The following is a 16,544-nucleotide window of genomic DNA, read 5'->3' as shown; positions in this document are numbered from 1 at the left end:
GGCTGCGGAAGAGCTGTCCTGCAGAGTGATTGGTGTCCAGCGAAGACATCACCTCCCAGCTCTTACAGTTGCTTTCTTTTCCTTAGGATCTTAAAACTCACGTGTGGTCATTCATAACCTTAACACCACCTCTGCAGATAACCAGACCGCAGCACACGATTGAAACCCCTCCGGTAATAATAGCCAGTATAGCTAATTCCGAGACACAACCCCCAGATAGACTTTTAACGATGAACAGCGTGGCCAGAAGCCTTTTGCAGTCAGCTCGGCGCGGCGGAGCGGCGTGGCTGAGAAGCGGCTCTGCCCGCTCCGGAGAACGGCACCTTCGGAAGCTGGTGCTGGGCATCGAGACGAGCTGCGATGACACCGGCGCGGCCGTGGTGGACGATGCCGGCACCGTCCTGGGAGAAGCCCTGCACTGTCAGAAGGAAGTGCATTTACAGTAAGAGTATCCGTGTAGCTACTTCTCTTGGGGCTTTCACCTTAAAAATTGTTATTGTTTATTGTTGTTCTTGTAATAGCCACATAAAAGTCTTCTCCAGGAAACTCAATAAGAGGTTAGGTGTAAAGACCTATCCCTCAGGCCACAACACACTCTGCTTGAGATATTACTAAGGGTGAGGAGACTAATGCTCTGCATTGAACAGGTTTCCTCCAGTATTTTCTTTTAAAAAGAGACAGATTACTTACTTAGCTTGAATTAAAGATGAAATCGTTATTACTGTTAAAACCACCAAATGTCTTAATTTGGTTTTAAGGGAAAGAAGAATTTTTAAGATATCAAAGGTAGGTGTTGGTGGTTAGTTCAGTCATGTGAACTGATCAGTGAGGGCTTGTGAATATGAAGTTACAGACATCGTTTTGGAACAGCGTTGAGATGCAGTGCAGAGGTGTGTGTACCAAAAAAGGGCACTGGCCTCCTAGTGACACTCTGGCTCTCTGCAGTGCGTTTACACTACACAAGGCATTTGAGAATGGACTAAGGCAACGGGCAGGATATGGCCAGGTTAAGAGGTGTCCATGCCTTTCTGGCAGTTATGAAATACAAACGTAGTGCAATGCTTTGTTTTCACTAGAGCAGGGGGAATAATTCCCGTGGTGGCACAGCAGCTTCACAGAGAAAACATTGAGCAAGTGGTGAAAGAGGCGCTTGGTGCCAGTGGAGTCTCTGTGGGTGACCTGGCAGCTATTGCAACGACGGTGAAACCGGGCCTGGCGCTGAGCCTGGAGGTGGGGCTGCAGTACAGCCTGAACTTGGTGAGCACCCACCAGAAGCCCTTCATACCCATCCACCACATGGAGGCCCACGCGCTGACCGTCAGACTCACCCATCACGTGGAATTTCCCTTCTTGGTTCTTCTACTTTCTGGAGGCCACTGCATCTTGGCAGTAGCACAGGGAGTTTCAGATTTCCTTCTGCTTGGACAGTCCATAGATATGGCACCTGGTGACATGCTGGATAAGGTAACATTGCCTTACAGACGTGAATCTAGTCTTGCCTTCTTTTTATTGCAGTTAGAGGACAGTCATACGATGTGATATGACCTTTACTTAACCTTTTTTCTTCTATTTTGAAATACCATAGATATAAGACACAAGAGGCTGTTAATCTATGCATAGAATCAGTTGCAACATATGTTCGTTATATTTTTAGCAAATAGACAACATAAGCAAAACTGTTATTGGAAGTTTCATTGACACCTATTACACAAATGAGTTGTATGAGTTGGAGAAGTTTGACAATAATATTTTTAAAGATGCTGTCAGGTTTAAAACTATGCATATTAAACCATCTCTCACACCCTTTTTTTCTATGGTTGAAAAAATCTTTTTCTGAGATTCTGAGTCACTGAGTACAGTCTGTAAAATCAGTCACAGTTTTGTTCTCAAACACAGAGTTTTTAAACAGTATTTGTGTGTATTAAAGTGAGGGAGTGAGTGGAGTCAGAAAGGGGATTGTTAAAAGTTGAAACCAGCTTTGTTCCTGTTTATCTGGTAATATATTATGGCAGTCTGTGTGTTTCCTATAGCATAAAAATTGGGTAATGAATGTTTTCTGCAAAATTTTGTTGATCCTCATATGTTTATCCAAATAGTTCTAGAACTGCATTTCTAATTACTCCAGAAAAAAACCCCAGCTGGTGTGTGTCTCATCCTTATTGCACCCTGATCATAATTTCACGTTGAATTGGATTTGGTGGCATCTAATTTTACTCCGTGGATTATGAGACAGTGATGCAGTTACTGGAGAAATTAATCTAGCTCTCTACTCTGAGTCTGTTGCTTATTATCTCTTTAGGTAGCAAGAAGACTCTCTTTAAGAAAGCACCCGGAGTGCCACAGCATGGCTGGGGGGAAGGCGATAGAGCACTTGGCTCAGACTGGGAACCGGCAAACACTCGTGTTCAGAGTCCCCATGCAACGGTACCGCAACTGTGACTTCTCTTTTTCTGGCCTTCAGCACCTTGTCAATAAAGCCATTGCACAAAAAGAAAAAGAAGAAGGTATTCTGAAGCAAAGTAAAACAATAAACCGTGTTTTTGATGGCCTGTACTCAGGAAACGCCATTTGATCGTACGTTTTTGTAGGTATTCAGGAAGGTGAGATCCTGTCCTGTGTTAAGGATATTGCTGCTGCTGTGCAGCATGCAGTGGCACTTCATATTCTCCAGAGGACATACCGAGCCATGCTGTTCTGCATGAAAAATGGCATATTATCATCCCAAAATGCGACTTTGGTGGGTATGATTTTTTTATATGTATTTTTTGAAGATGCAGATGCCTCGTACTTTCTCCCCTGACAGGTGAGGAAGATGTCAGTATCTATTAGATTGTTAAAATACTCACGTTGAAGTATTTATAATAAAATGTTTCATAGATTTAAGCTAGAAAGAGATTTTCTTACCATCTAATCTGACCTTCCATAACAATTTTGGCCACATACTTTAACCTAGCGCTCCCCAATATTTGACAGCTGTCCTAGTCATAACATGCCTTTCTTCAGGAATCTCATTTAGCATAAAAAGTTCAATTACTGCACTCTTTTCTCATATGTTTCCATCATCAAAGCTATGTTTTAATCTTCAAATGCATCATTTATTGCTGTCTTAAGAACAATAACCTTTTTTAAAATAGGATGTTAGTTGAGTGTGACCTATCAGCACTTCTGAGTTACTGCCTTTTCTCTTTTTGAAACTGCTCTCAGGTTGTATCAGGAGGAGTTGCAAGTAATCAGTATATCCGAAAAGGTCTCCAGACTTTGGCAGATGCCAATGATTTTGCCTTTCTGTGTCCTCCTCCCAGGCTGTGCACCGATAACGGTGTTATGATTGCATGGTAAGAATTCTCTTGGTGTGTACTTACTTCTATACTGTTCTTTAAAAGCTGACATCAGAGTCAGGAACTTCTGTTTACGGTGACTGAAGCCTGTACATGTGTTCAGATGGTTGTGATGTGCATTTTTACCTAATTGCTTTCTTGCTCAGGAATGGCATTGAGAGGTTACGTGCAGGACTTGGTGTTTTACACAATACCCATGGCCTCCGCTACGAGCCAAAGTGAGTGACTCGGTTCCTCCACGGTCAGTTTCTTCATTTACTCACTGTTGTCAGTCAAAGTGAAAGGAGCTGTACATGAAGAGCAGCAGAAGCTGATGAGGAGTGTCTTTGCAGTGCACACAAGCCTTAAAAGTTACCAGCACTTCCTTTTCAATTTAGTTGCAAAATACCAATGACTGTTTCTGGCATTTATGTTTGTTTTAGCTCAGAAACTTAAATGAGTACATATCACAACAGTTCTGTGTATTTTCCTGCTGCTGCTAAGGTATGGGAAAACTGGAGGAGGTTAAGATGTAACACACTCCTCCTGGCTTTTCAGTCACTATAGACATAAATCAAAATGCTCCAAGTCAAACTGTGTATTCATAAATGAGCAATCAATTAAAAAGAATTTGATATATAACAACTGATAATACTTGGGGGTTTTAAGTGATAATATTGATTTTTATAAGGACTCATTAGATAAGACTTGTTTTATAGATTGCAGTAGATACTAAGATGAAGGCCAAACAAAATTATAGTATTTCAGAAGTACCAGCTGATCTAAAACTTGACATTTTTTTCAGGTTTTTCCCCTTTCTGTTTCCAGGAAAACAGACTTGGAAGGTCTCAGGACAAAAAAAAAAAAAAGTGTTTTATAAATTTCACATGAAAAATTACACAATACTCTTATTCAAAAATACCTTGCTTTATGTGCCTCAGTGAATAAAATACTGAGTTCTGTTTGCTGTAGACTACACGTTCTTTAAGGTAGATCTTAAGAAAGAGATACCTGTGAATCTCTAGTATGTTGCATTCATCAGTAAGATGTAAAATGAACCATCAAATAAAATCGAGTCCAAATTTTAAAAGTCCCCAAAAGGCAGCTTTGACATCACAGCTGTGTTTCCTGAGTTTGGAATGGCTACAACTGCAAACATTTCCTCAGTCGAAGTTTCTAGGTGTGGCTTCAGACAGACCATTTGAATGGTCAGTCTCACAGTGCAGGGAATCTGCAGAAATCCTGGGATTCCCATGCTTACTGTAAAAACAGGTCTGCGTGGTACAGCAGTAATGTTCTTTTTCACAAACACGTTTTATTTTTTAGAGCTCCCCTTGGAATTGATATTTCAAAAAGAGTTGAAGAAGACTCCATCAAGGTCCCAAAACTAAAAAAGAAGATACGATGGTTGGCATCTTAAAAAGTAACTTAAAGTAAATGTAACTATAAGTTGCTCAATAAAGGCTGTTTCAGTGCTGTTACATTTACTGGCAGTGCTTGGTTTACAAGTGTTGAAAATCAGCTGTCAGAGAAATAAGTGCTCTGTGGTATCACCAAAAGGATTCCAGTTACTGTTAGAGTTCCATATTGGAACAATAAAAATAATTAAAAGTGCACTTTTTAATAACTATAAGCTTACACAAATGAAAACATAAAATTGTTTACAGTTTATGCCATATTATAAATATGTAAACCTTATTATACCATATTATAATGTAACAATATATGATATTCCTTGAAGATTATACTGGTCCTGCTCTGGCAGGGGGGTTGGACCCGATGATCTCTGGAGCTCCCTTCCAACCCCTGACATCCTGTGGGATACTTTACATGTTAAAAAATTCATACCTTCCACCACTGAGAAGTCACAGAAAGCAAACACGAGAGCACAGACTTTCAAGAACATCTCCATGTGTTAACTGTGCCAGTGCAATTCCTTTTCCACTGTACCTAATTTTCTACTCACGGTTTGAGAAGCTTGTTCATACACAACATCAAAATTTTGGTGTACAGGGCTAGTGCCTTTTGATTTTCTCCTTTTTTTCTAAATAGCTCAGTAAAGTTAATTGTAGTTAACTTTAAAAGCTTTTAAAGGCTTTTAAAGTTAAGATGCACGTTCTGAGGTTTTCTGTCAATAATGGGTTACTTGACCTTGCCTTTTGATAACAACACATTTTACATTATTATTCATTGCAGTGGTTATTCCTGGACTAAAAACTTTGTGTTAAGGACCTTTCCAGTAAGAGCTTTCTAATTCATAATACATACATTTTAAACTGCTTTCATTTAAATATGAACAAGTAATTGGGCTTTGTGGGACAGTTACACACAAACAAGTTGCCTGTTTTTAATTTTTTACATTATTTTTTAACTTGAGGGCAAGATGTAACAAATTAGCAAGATGCATGCATTATTTTTTCTCCAATAATTTTTGGAATAAGGTTAAGATCCTTTATTGACCAGAAAGCATTGGAAGAATACAAAGTATTTACATTTTGTTTCATCTGATTTCAACATAGGTGAAAGACTGGAATTTATGAGACCATCAGTAAGCAAACCCTTTTGTCTTCCATATTACACCTCATCTCTCAGTTAGCCCAGTTTTTAGTGCTGGGAATCAACAAGCCAGTCAGGTTTATTTCTCAGAAGTCTCTCCCTGCTTCCAAACTTTCTGAACATTGAGGAGGAAGAAATCCCTAAATAGTTGTTTTGTGATGCAGTAAATGCTGTTAAAATCCAATACAGGTTTCCCATCAGGGACCCAGCCTCATCAACTGGAAGCAGGTTCCAGTGTGTCCCAAGCCTCCCAAAGCAACTGTTGTTGGGACCAGAGAGCTTGATACTAATTCCACAGAAACATTTTGTGTGATACTACAAATAACAGTTAACAGATCACTACAATGTTTACCTCACCTTAAGTAGGTGTTTGAGAATTTACAATGCAAAATTTTATTTTTTTTTTTTAACTTGGAAAAATACTTAAAGCCCTTCCAAAATGTGGGAACAATACCACAGGTAATTATATTTAAGGCTTTTGAACTATTCCAGTGATGTCTTAACAAGGAATTAAAGGCACTATCATGAGAATTCCCTGGCCTCTCTCAATAAATCAAATAAAAGAGACCACACCAGTGGCTGAAAATCTGTGCTCAGTGAATAGTTACTGATGGCCTTTTGATGAACTGTGATTACAGGGCACACAGGGTCTTGAGAGATTTGCTTCATGGTCTCAATTCTATACATTGTTTTTTGATTTGTGGCTGGAAAGTTAAACCACAAAAAGAACTATTGAAATTGCAGCTTACAATCATTTTGAAAGCAGCTGTGAACACTTCTGAAAACCTACTTGCAGACATGATGATCTTTGGGTCTTTTAAAAAAGAAAATCAACAAAGTAAACCCAGACTAGTACACTGAAAGACGGGCAGATACAAAACAGCAGCTAGGTAGAATGGGGTAGATTTGTAGGACTGAAATGGATTCAAATCTAGTATGAATAACACAGTGCTAAGAGAGGCATATATTTGGTCTTTATTATAGGTGTAACACATTAAGAGTCGAGAAATACAGGGTTGGGTTTCTTCTGCTGCAGTTAGAGGCTGACTAAAACAATGGAGATATACTGAAGAACTCTCAGTCTATCAAGCTGTGTTGCAAGACCACTGTTCAGTTGTTCTCTCTTACATGAAGGATTAAAGTATTTACCTTAATTTGCAGAAAAGGCTTAAAAATTCTTAGAAAAAGCTTTGTATTTTAAAGGAAGGGAAGTAATGGAGCATGTTACCTACTGAAAGATTCCTCAATCACTGCATTGTTACTATTAAAGTAGCTGTTAGAATATGCCTCAAACACTTCATTCTTCACTCAGAACAAGGTTATAAACTGGAGCACCTCTGGAGATCCCTTGCAGCCCTACACAGCTATAATATATACAATATACATGCCTTGTCCTCACTCCTTATTAACCTCCTGGATATTATTAAAACCCACAGAATGTAATAATTTTGTATCACGTTGGGAGTAATTTTGTTTTTAAAACATATTCAGTACCCATGACTGTCACACAACTGGTAAGATATTAAGTCTAAAAATAATCTGCACTTTCTATTTTCATGAATTATGTTTGAATATAGTGAATAAGTTTTAGAGTAGTTAGTACCATTGAAAACATTTACTTGGAATTTAATGTCTCTATAGCAAGATGAGCAGTTTTCTTCCATGAAATAACACCACTGCCTCCTATAGGACATTTTAAAGTTTTACAATGCTCAAGTAAGGCAAGAAACAAACCCTCCAACCAGGCAAAGAATTCAAACCCTGGTTTTACAGTGCTTTTGTAGGCATATTTTTACACTAATGTGACGCATCAAAAAAATCAAGTTCTTATTTTGCTGAATGTTTTTAATTTGTTTCTGCAGAACTTTCATTATTTCCAGAAAAAGCAGCTGCTTTATACAAAATAAACAGTTGCACAATATTTAGACAGCAACCCTGTATGTTGCCAGCAACTGTACTACATGTACAGACCTTTAACTAGTATTTGATAGTGTCATTTAATATTTTTTAAATCCACCTAGAATCAAAATACGTTTTATTAAGCTACAAAAGTTTTTCTTCCTCTCAAAGCGCTATAGTACACTCATCAATTTCAGTTAAGTAAAAGCAAATCTGAAATTAGGAGGAGTTGTATTATTTTCAAGACCATACTATGGTGTCTATATTACTGTGCATATTCCTTACCTCTTACCACCAAATCCCATCACAGGAGTGGGGTAATGTTCTCTTCCTGGCACATCCATGTCAAACAGCTGAGCCCTACGGCCTGATGCACGACAGGCAGCCTGTGAGAGAAGTTACTAAATCAGCTGTAAGGATGGTTTACTTCAATACCTAGCTGCTTACATCAGTAGAATGACCAAGAGAATGGCAGCTTCACAAGCCTTACATGGAAACTGAAGTACAGTTTCCATTTAATTTCATGTTTAAAACTGCTTTGCCTCTTTATGGAGGTCATTTGCGTATGTTGTGGCAAATGAAACCCTTCTCTAACGAGCAGAGTCCCTCAGGGAATAGTTTACACCTTCTCTGGGGAATCTGTTTTGATCATTTTTCAGACTCTTCTTGTGTCAAGTACAATATTCTCTCATGCTTTATTAGCTGTAAAGACATACACGTGCATGCATTACAAGACAGACAGCAAACTAGAATCACTATACTTTTTCAGAAGTAGCAAAAGGACAACAACTTACAACACTGAAGTTATTTTAGTATTTACTATATAAAATATATTATCATTTAAACAAAAAAAATCTACAAGATATCTGCAAGGTATAAAAATATCAATCGTCTCAAATATGAATTTAAAAAATAAGTAAATTTACTTTTTTCTTACTAGAATATGGCTGAAGACATTTACTTAAATATGGGATTCCCATCTTTTTAACCTACAGTAAAAATGCTGGAGTTCATTAACATGAGGTTCTCTATATTCCTACAGATAACTATGATTTTTTCCATTTTTTTTTTCCAGTTGATCTTACATTAGTGAACTTATTTATTAGCATCAAATTTAAATGTTTTCATGTAGCTCAACTTGTGTAGTGCCAAGTATTAATTTAAATAGCATATTATCAGCACAATGATTAAAAGACACGTAAAATGATCTGTGGTTTTTTTGAGTAATAATCCCAGCTTTTAGGAATGTCATCTATAAACTACAAGCAGTATTAATTTGGGGTCTTTTTTTGTTGTTGTTGTTGTTTTTTTTTGTTTTGGTTTGGGGGTTTTTTTGGTTTTTTTTTAATAGGCATGTTTTTGTACTCGCCTCCTGAACAAAACCTCAAAAAATATTTCTGTTTGGGTTTTCCCATCAGTATCAATGTTCATTTCAGAGCACCCAAGCTCAAAGAACCTGAAAGGACTCTCTGGGTGTGTATGCCCCAAGCTTCTGCCATGTAATCAACACTGATAAAAATTTGTCCAATTTCTGCATCAATGGAAGCTGGAGGAAGCTGACAAGAAGTGTTGTGATGATAATTTGTATCTGAACAGATGGAAGGTTTAAACAGCAATTTTCAACCTTCAATTCTCTCAAAATCTGATGGACTTCTTAGCAATACAAGGGCATATTGGAATCCATTAGGGGTACCAAAGTTGTCCTCTGGGTACATAAAATTTTTTAGCTGCCCCAGCAGTCCACTGGGAGTCTCCACAGAGCACTGTGTCATCTTCTGAAGCCAACCAACTAGAGGACGTAGTAGGAAGTAATTCTTGCTACTTACTTTTGTCAGACTTCACAAGCAAGGCACTAGTATTTTTATGTGCTACTAGGTTTTATGTGCTAAGCAGGTTGCCTTGTCAACTTATTCAGCTCTAGGGAATGCTTTTATCAGGCCTGAGCCCTCTTCAAGAATATTCTCCAGTTTTTAAAATACAACACTCAGAGGCTAACAGAAAAAGAGAAAGAATATTACTTAATCAAGGACTGCACTAGTATTTGCAAGAAAACAATGAAGCTCTTAATGACGAGATTGAAAGACAGTAACATTCCTGTAGGTTGTCCTAAAATATAGAATGTGATTTCAATGCAGCCAGTATTTTAAAAAGTCCCCTGCCCCCCAGGAGGCAAACATTTGGTCATGAAACAGTAAATAGTAACAAATGTATCATAAATAATAACTATAAATTAATTTCTTATGAATAACTGGACAAATGGAAGTTTGCCACCACAAAATTATATGGTTTCTTTCTACTACCTAAAACTACACAGAAGCCTTCCCAAATTATTCCTTATGTTTCTCTAAATATTAGAGGCCTCTTAATTTGGAAAAGAAACTATTTGTCTAAGTACAAAAAGCACAACTTTTTTTTTTTCCCTTAGGGTCCTAGGTGACATGTAACTTGTTGGAATATTGCAACACCACAACAGAGATAACAAATAACCAACAATAGTTTCATTTCATCAACCTAATGTTCCTCTTGGTCCAGTCTTCCCAAGGACTCTTGCAAACATCCCAGGGTAAAGTACTAGGGAGTCAATTTTCCTCAGAGCATCAGTAATAAATCTGTCAGTGCTTTGAAGCAGTTTGAAACTAAAATTTTTGTAATAAATATTTACAGATAAATTATTTTTGACAAATTATTTCAAAAATCTACTCACACTTTTTAGGACTAGATATATAATGCTTTGTATGGAAGGTTTTTTTTCCCCTGTTATGATTTTTCCTTTCTCAGTTTTGGAAAGATAAAACTTAGAACAGTAAGCTAGCATGGTTAGTACTAAGCTCCAACCTTTCAAATATCACCACACAGCACGTATCCAGATTTCCTCACATTACCTTTGCAATCCTTCCATACACAATTCCAGAACCAAGCTAACTTAAGCTTCTCTTCAGACAAAGTCCCTTGATATTTCTGTTTCAACCCCGTGATGGCATCCCCATACTCAACCCATTTAAAAAAATAAAGGGAGACCTTTTCTGTTTTGTTTAAAAGGGATATTCCTGGAAATATACAATGGATGCTTTAAAACTTTAGAAGTAGCAGAGCTAAAGCTACAAAGAACAGCCTGAAGGGAGATTCCCAGTTTCTCTGGGAGCAGAGGGTGTGGCAGGCTGGGGACCACCAACCAACCCAGCCCTGCAGAACTGGCCAAGGACTGAAAGGCTGCACAGGATAGCTATAAAACACCTGGGGGGGGGCCTGTGTGTGGTGTGTGAGGAGCATCTGTTTCTCAAGTGATGAAAAGGCAAACATGATGCTTGGAGGGCAGATCTCCAAGAGGCAACAAAGCCCAAGTCCCTCAGCTCTTTCTGGCTCTGGCACCCCAGGCTAGCTCCTCATCATGCTCTCCCTTCTGAAACCATAACCTGAACCCCCTTCTGATGCCAAGCTGCAAGGCCAGCAGGGAAAATCTGTTGCACTGAATTCAATAGGGGTGACAGAGTGGACACATTCAACATGCTTTCTGCAACACAGACATCAGTTAGGTGGGTGGGAAGGCCAACCTCTGGCTGTCCCCTCTTCCCCAGAGCCCAGCACTCTGCTCTCCCCCGAGGAAGCCTTCATAGCAAGTCTCTACTACAAGTACACATCTACATTCATCACTGATGATTAATAATGCCCACGTGTGTAAAAAAAACCAGACCAAACATTCTAAGAGAACTCCAAAGATTTACTGAATTTGCATCTAGAATAAATGCAACATCTCAAGACATAGCTTTATAATTAATCTACTGAAAGTAACTTCAGTCTGCTGCACGTGTCAGATGCTTTTTCACTGTTGCTCTCTAGTTTGGCGATCCGAGATCCAAACTGTAAAGCCTTTTTTGGCAAAATGGTTGAAGCTGTAAGGCCAAGCTCCGTGGCTGCAAGGCGCAGAATCAATTTCTCACCAATTCCCCGAGGTAAAGTCAAGTCAGCTTTTTCAGAGATGGGCACAGAATTGAGGAAAGAGACAACATCTTCATCAAGAAAAGGAAACCTGAAGAAGAGATACACATGGTGAAAGACTCTTTAAAATCTTCATGCAAATAGTGTTGGTTTTCCCCTTTACCACATGCAAAGACTTCAGAGTCTGTGTCAATTCCTAACTATAGCTGTATATTAAATGTTACTGCTCAGTACTGAGGGGCAAATCTCCAAAGCAGGTCTTGGAGAAAGAAAACAGAATACATCATATTTAAACTCAGAAGCCTGCAAGTTTTCAAAAGTCACAGAGAAAAAAAAAAAGTAAGAACAAGCATCAGAAATGTTGGGTTGATAAAAAAAATATGAAGAAAATCAGGAAATAGAATGGAAAAGCAAGACAAGTAACACTTCTTAAGATAACTTTTAAGTATTTAAAAATACTGTATGAAGCTACATTTAACTTTGAAGCAAAACATTTACAAATTCTCACAACCTTCATACCCATGAGCATGATTAGCAGCATTTCCCAAACACCACTGCAGTTTTTCTTTGCTAAACTGAAAACATGCAACTAAGAATAGATTTGGGAAAACACTGGCACAAAGATCACATGAAAAGACCTTTCACTCATCTGAGTGGCTTCTGCTACTGGACAACACCTAAGGAACTCTTTGCAAGTTGTAGTGGCGTGGAGGAAGTAAACGCATAAAATGATTCTTTAGCCGCTCTGATTTAACAACCAGGAAACGCAGTGGATATTGATCAGTCCTTTACTGCATGGACAGGAGTATGTGGCTTTTATGTTACATTGACATTCTCCAAAGTCACTCCTCAAATGACCATGCCTATTTCAACGTCTGTTGCTGCTTCCTAAAACATCCAGATGGAAGTCCAACATTCAAATTGCTAAATTTCCTTAAGGAACTCTCCCACAGTACTACAGAATGCTATTTGAAAACCAAAACCAAGCCCCTCCACAACACAGTACACACCTAATGCAACTACAATAGAACTTGGAGACAATAAAACACACAGAAGTTTCAATTAAAGTTTCTGTTGGGAGTGTTAAAAGCAGAATCTAACTGGCAAGACCAGTTTTGCTGCATGTTAGAACAACAATACCTGGCTTCTTTTCCATGATCACCGATGACCCTGTCATCTCTGCCGAGGTTCCTAGAGGCAATGCGATCCAGCTCCAGCTCCAGCGCTCCATTCACACCCTCCAAGCCATGCTCTCTGAAGCAAACACGATGTCGAGAATACCCAGCAAGCTGCTCATCTGCTCCAATTCCTGTAAGCACAACCTGTAAGAAAACAGAATTAAAGACATCTTTCTTAGTATCTCTGCAAGCTAATAATATATAACTGATCTTAAATGTTTAGCTGCACTTCAAGGATGACAGCTTTAACGCGCGCTTTCTAAACACACTACCTGTCACGGTGGGATGGGCCCTATGCATTTAGAGCTTGAAACAGTTCCAAATAAAGTCAATGGAAACCTGAAATAGGATCACAGTCAGACCTAAAACTACACAGAAACATTTCTACTGATGCAAGGAGAAAACCAACAAAATAACATTGTATGCATTACAAATACACCAGGATCTTTGAAGAATATCTTTGTTAGTTTCTCTTACAATAAACAGCATTTGCTAAACACCAGCCTTTATCAAAAGAATTTTTGCCAAAGACTATGTTGTATGTTCTAAAGAGTTATCTGAATGTACACTCAGGTTACTGTTAATTTACCAGCTACTGGGTAAGGAACAACAGCATTACACACAATAGAAATGTCTCATATTTTTCTGCCTACTCAATAAGCACATAAAATGTTATCAAGAGAAAAATCAGTACTAAATCTGGTCCACTACCATGCCTTCAACAGCAATTCATTATACAAGTGCAAGTCTCTCAACATAAACAGCCAGGTGTGTTTTACTGATCTGCCATCAGCTAGTAGTCAGCTATCTTTTTACCTGTGCACACTAGTAACTGACTGGTAGGAAAATGACACTTTTGCTTTATGTTTTAACAACTCATGATCCATTTCAACATATTCTGATCTCAGATGAATTTGTGTGCATATCTGAAATGCACATTCTGTAGATAAGTCAGCTAAATCAACCGTGTTCTACAGTAGTAGGTTTTAAGCAATTTAAAACCTGCTTGCTTGTTGGGGGTTTTGTTGTTGGCTTTTTGTGGTTTTAGGATCTAGCAATCAACAGAAAAGTAATAGGACCCTCAAAAAGCAAAGGCAGCAAGGGACTGCAAGCTCCTGCAATGAAACAGTTTATTCTACCCTACACAAAACAGGGAAAATGGGAAGTGAGAGATAAGAATCAAATTCCCAAGAAAATAATTTAGTTACTAAAAAGATTTTACTTAATACTACATACATGAAAGTAAGTTACAAAAAGGAAATTATTACTTTTTGTAGCCCTGCCATTCAGTCAGACTCTAATCACAAAAAAATTCCAAGTAGTCACCTTTTCTGCCATTTGCTACTTTGTTACATAAAAAGCAGGCCCAAAGAAGAAGCCAGTAATTTTACAAGTGCTGGGATGGTAGCACAACACACTATTACTTCATAATTCATTAACACTTAACTGTAAATTTGTAAATGTATTCAGTTTGGACCCAATAGCTGTTACCCACCACCAGAGCTGAAACACCGTAAGTTACACAATAAGATGGTTATTTTTTCCTTAGTCATATTGTTGCTTATTTAAATCAGTGAAAAGCCATACACTTTACATGACAAAACAACTGAATGCAGCTCTTAATTCCAGAATTACAGAAAGATTGTAATTAGAGAACTATTCTACATTCTGCCTCTGAATTTTGAAAGCCTTATGAATATTAAAGACCCTTGCTGATTTCTGAAACAACCAAGCATTTTACATTCACAGGTCAAGCCTAAGGCAGAAAACAAGCAAGAAACCCAGTACCTTTGCAGGGCTTTTATATGGTTTCAGTTCTCCTTGGTTACTAATAAAACCCTCCCCTCTGGATGCAAACCAAATGGCACAGCCAATGCTGTCGTCCAAGACTGTATCCAGTGGATAAATTAGGTGATGAATGCATCGGTGCCTCATTGTTTTCAGTTCTTCTAGTGTAACATTAATCTCCACAAAGTTCCAGCTTCTTGAAGGGTTAATGGCTTCCAATTCTTTCAGTCCTGCCCTACCAGTGATTCTGTCAGGAACATCAAAGCAAGATAAATGAGCACCAGTTTTAGCATCAAGATCTTGGCAACTTTCTTGAGGACAAAGCAAATCTTCTCTGTTGGTCTGTTTTTTAGTGGTACCTTTTTGCTTGGCTTTTTCTTTTACCATGAAAGCTACATTGAGAAGATCAATTGGTTCCCCTAAAGGCACATGTTTATCAGCAAGAGCTGCAATAACCATGGAATCAATGCCACCAGAGAAGAGCACTGCAACGTGTGCTTCCCTACTAGACGCTCTTGCAACTTCTCTTGTTTTCTGTCCTTCACCTCTGAAGAGAGATAAAACCCGTCTCTTCACTGCTTCGTTTAAAACATCCGTAAACTGACAGACTAATTTTTTCCTGTGTTCCTCTGCAAGGAATCCTTGAAGGGTTTCTACTGAAACCATATGGGTAATGTTGCTAACATTACTGCCTAGACATCCACCTGAAGCTTCATTAATTGTTTTATTTAAGGGAACAACTGGTGCTCTGAGACATAGCTTTGATTCATTCAGCACAAGAGGTATGTGGTTCAGCAAGTCTTTTGAAACTCGGTCCAGAGCATCAATGAATATTTCTTCTACTGGTTTCTCTGTGCAGCTGTACTTCCATGGGAACAATGTTAAAGAAAAAGACTTAGTTGTTGCACAAGCTTTGAGGTCAATTTTGAAAATTCCACATGCTGGGACTTCTTGCCATTGGTCACTTGATTCAGAATAAACACTGACAGATGTGAGACAGAAAGCACCATCAACCTCATTACCACATTGCCAGAGCAAACTACGACGACCAAAATAATCTCTACCAAACCATAAACTGTGTCTGGATGCTTGATAATAAATAAAAGACCACGGCCCCCGAAGCGAGGAAAAGAGTGACAGAATGTCTGCTTCACTCCTGCACGATGTGAGATGATGAAACATCACTGCAGTGTCATTCTCTGCATCTCCTACGTGCACTCCACCGAAAATTTCTCCATTCCAAAGAAAAATATTGTTGTGGGCATCTTCCAGAGGCTGAGGAGTCACTGGTCCCCTCAGGCGAAGCACATGGCCAGAAAACAGACACTCACAAGGGAGGTCAGGTGCAGTTTTTACCAGCTGTTGACTGCTGTCTGGTCCTCTTCTCCCAAGACGGCGGAGTACGTCTTCGCCCAGGGAACTACGGATGGTGTGCTGGCTGGAGAGGGTCACCACACAGCAGATACCACACATGGCCAACGCAGCGCCAGGGGGACTATTTCTTGTCTTTAGTCTTCTCTGAATTTTCCATCTCCTGCTGTGCCTTCTTTAATTCATCTAACGTATCTGTGTAGAAGGAAAATACACAATTAGTTTCATAAATTGGTAAGTTTGAGTACAGAAGTTTAAGACAAATTAGTAACTCAAAACACTTGTTTAATTAAAGAGATAAACATGAAATGCTAAGTAACAAAAGCACTATGTTTGTGCTACATCAATACTGTAGCTTATTCCTCTTTAATTATACAAATATCACTATTTTTTCTTTCTCTCAAAGAAAGCCAAACTACAAATACAAGAATTAGGGAAACAGCCAACTACTGTCTGTGTAAATCATACTGATTTACACACTTGTAATAATAAAAGGGAA

At 38.6% G+C, this 16,544-nt stretch overlaps 2 protein-coding genes across 2 annotated transcripts; one reads left to right on the top strand and one right to left on the bottom strand.

Moving 5' to 3' along the window:
- Nucleotides 1–230: 230 nt before the first annotated feature.
- On the top strand, nt 231–4,737 carry OSGEPL1 (O-sialoglycoprotein endopeptidase-like 1). Its single transcript, XM_008944353.1, has 7 exons — nt 231–442; nt 1,077–1,464; nt 2,300–2,504; nt 2,589–2,737; nt 3,205–3,335; nt 3,485–3,556; nt 4,644–4,737. Exons 1-7 carry the CDS (start codon nt 231–233, stop codon nt 4,735–4,737), a joined length of 1,251 nt encoding a protein of 416 aa, XP_008942601.1.
- Nucleotides 4,738–11,469: 6,732 nt separating this feature from the next.
- ASNSD1 (asparagine synthetase domain containing 1) lies at nt 11,470–16,147 on the bottom strand. The gene is made up of 3 exons (XM_008944352.1): nt 14,675–16,147; nt 12,849–13,030; nt 11,470–11,799 (listed from the first exon to the last, which is right to left on the bottom strand). Exons 1-3 carry the CDS (start codon nt 16,145–16,147, stop codon nt 11,544–11,546), a joined length of 1,911 nt encoding a protein of 636 aa, XP_008942600.1. The 3' UTR covers nt 11,470–11,543.
- Nucleotides 16,148–16,544: the final 397 nt, after the last annotated feature.

This window comes from Merops nubicus, unplaced genomic scaffold (assembly GCF_000691845.1).
Source record: "Merops nubicus isolate BGI_N331 unplaced genomic scaffold, ASM69184v1 scaffold15637, whole genome shotgun sequence".
NCBI classification, from domain to species: domain Eukaryota; kingdom Metazoa; phylum Chordata; class Aves; order Coraciiformes; family Meropidae; genus Merops; species Merops nubicus.
The sequence above is the reverse complement of the archived record's forward strand: the minus strand, read 5'-3'. Positions and strand labels throughout refer to the sequence as shown.

Excerpts from the sequence above, each read along its gene's own strand:
- OSGEPL1 (XM_008944353.1), top strand. The coding sequence starts at position 231 with ATGAACAGCGTGGCCAGAAGCCTTTTGCAGTCAGCTCGGCGCGGCGGA. Across the intron at positions 2,505-2,588 it reads ACAAAAAGAAAAAGAAGAAG|GTATTCAGGAAGGTGAGATC; the intron begins GTATTCTGAAGC and ends ACGTTTTTGTAG. Across the intron at positions 3,336-3,484 it reads AACGGTGTTATGATTGCATG|GAATGGCATTGAGAGGTTAC; the intron begins GTAAGAATTCTC and ends TTTCTTGCTCAG.
- ASNSD1 (XM_008944352.1), bottom strand. The coding sequence starts at position 16,147 with ATGTGTGGTATCTGCTGTGTGGTGACCCTCTCCAGCCAGCACACCATC. Across the intron at positions 13,031-14,674 it reads CATATAAAAGCCCTGCAAAG|GTTGTGCTTACAGGAATTGG; the intron begins GTACTGGGTTTC and ends GTTTTCTTACAG. Across the intron at positions 11,800-12,848 it reads GATCATGGAAAAGAAGCCAG|GTTTCCTTTTCTTGATGAAG; the intron begins GTATTGTTGTTC and ends TCTCTTCTTCAG.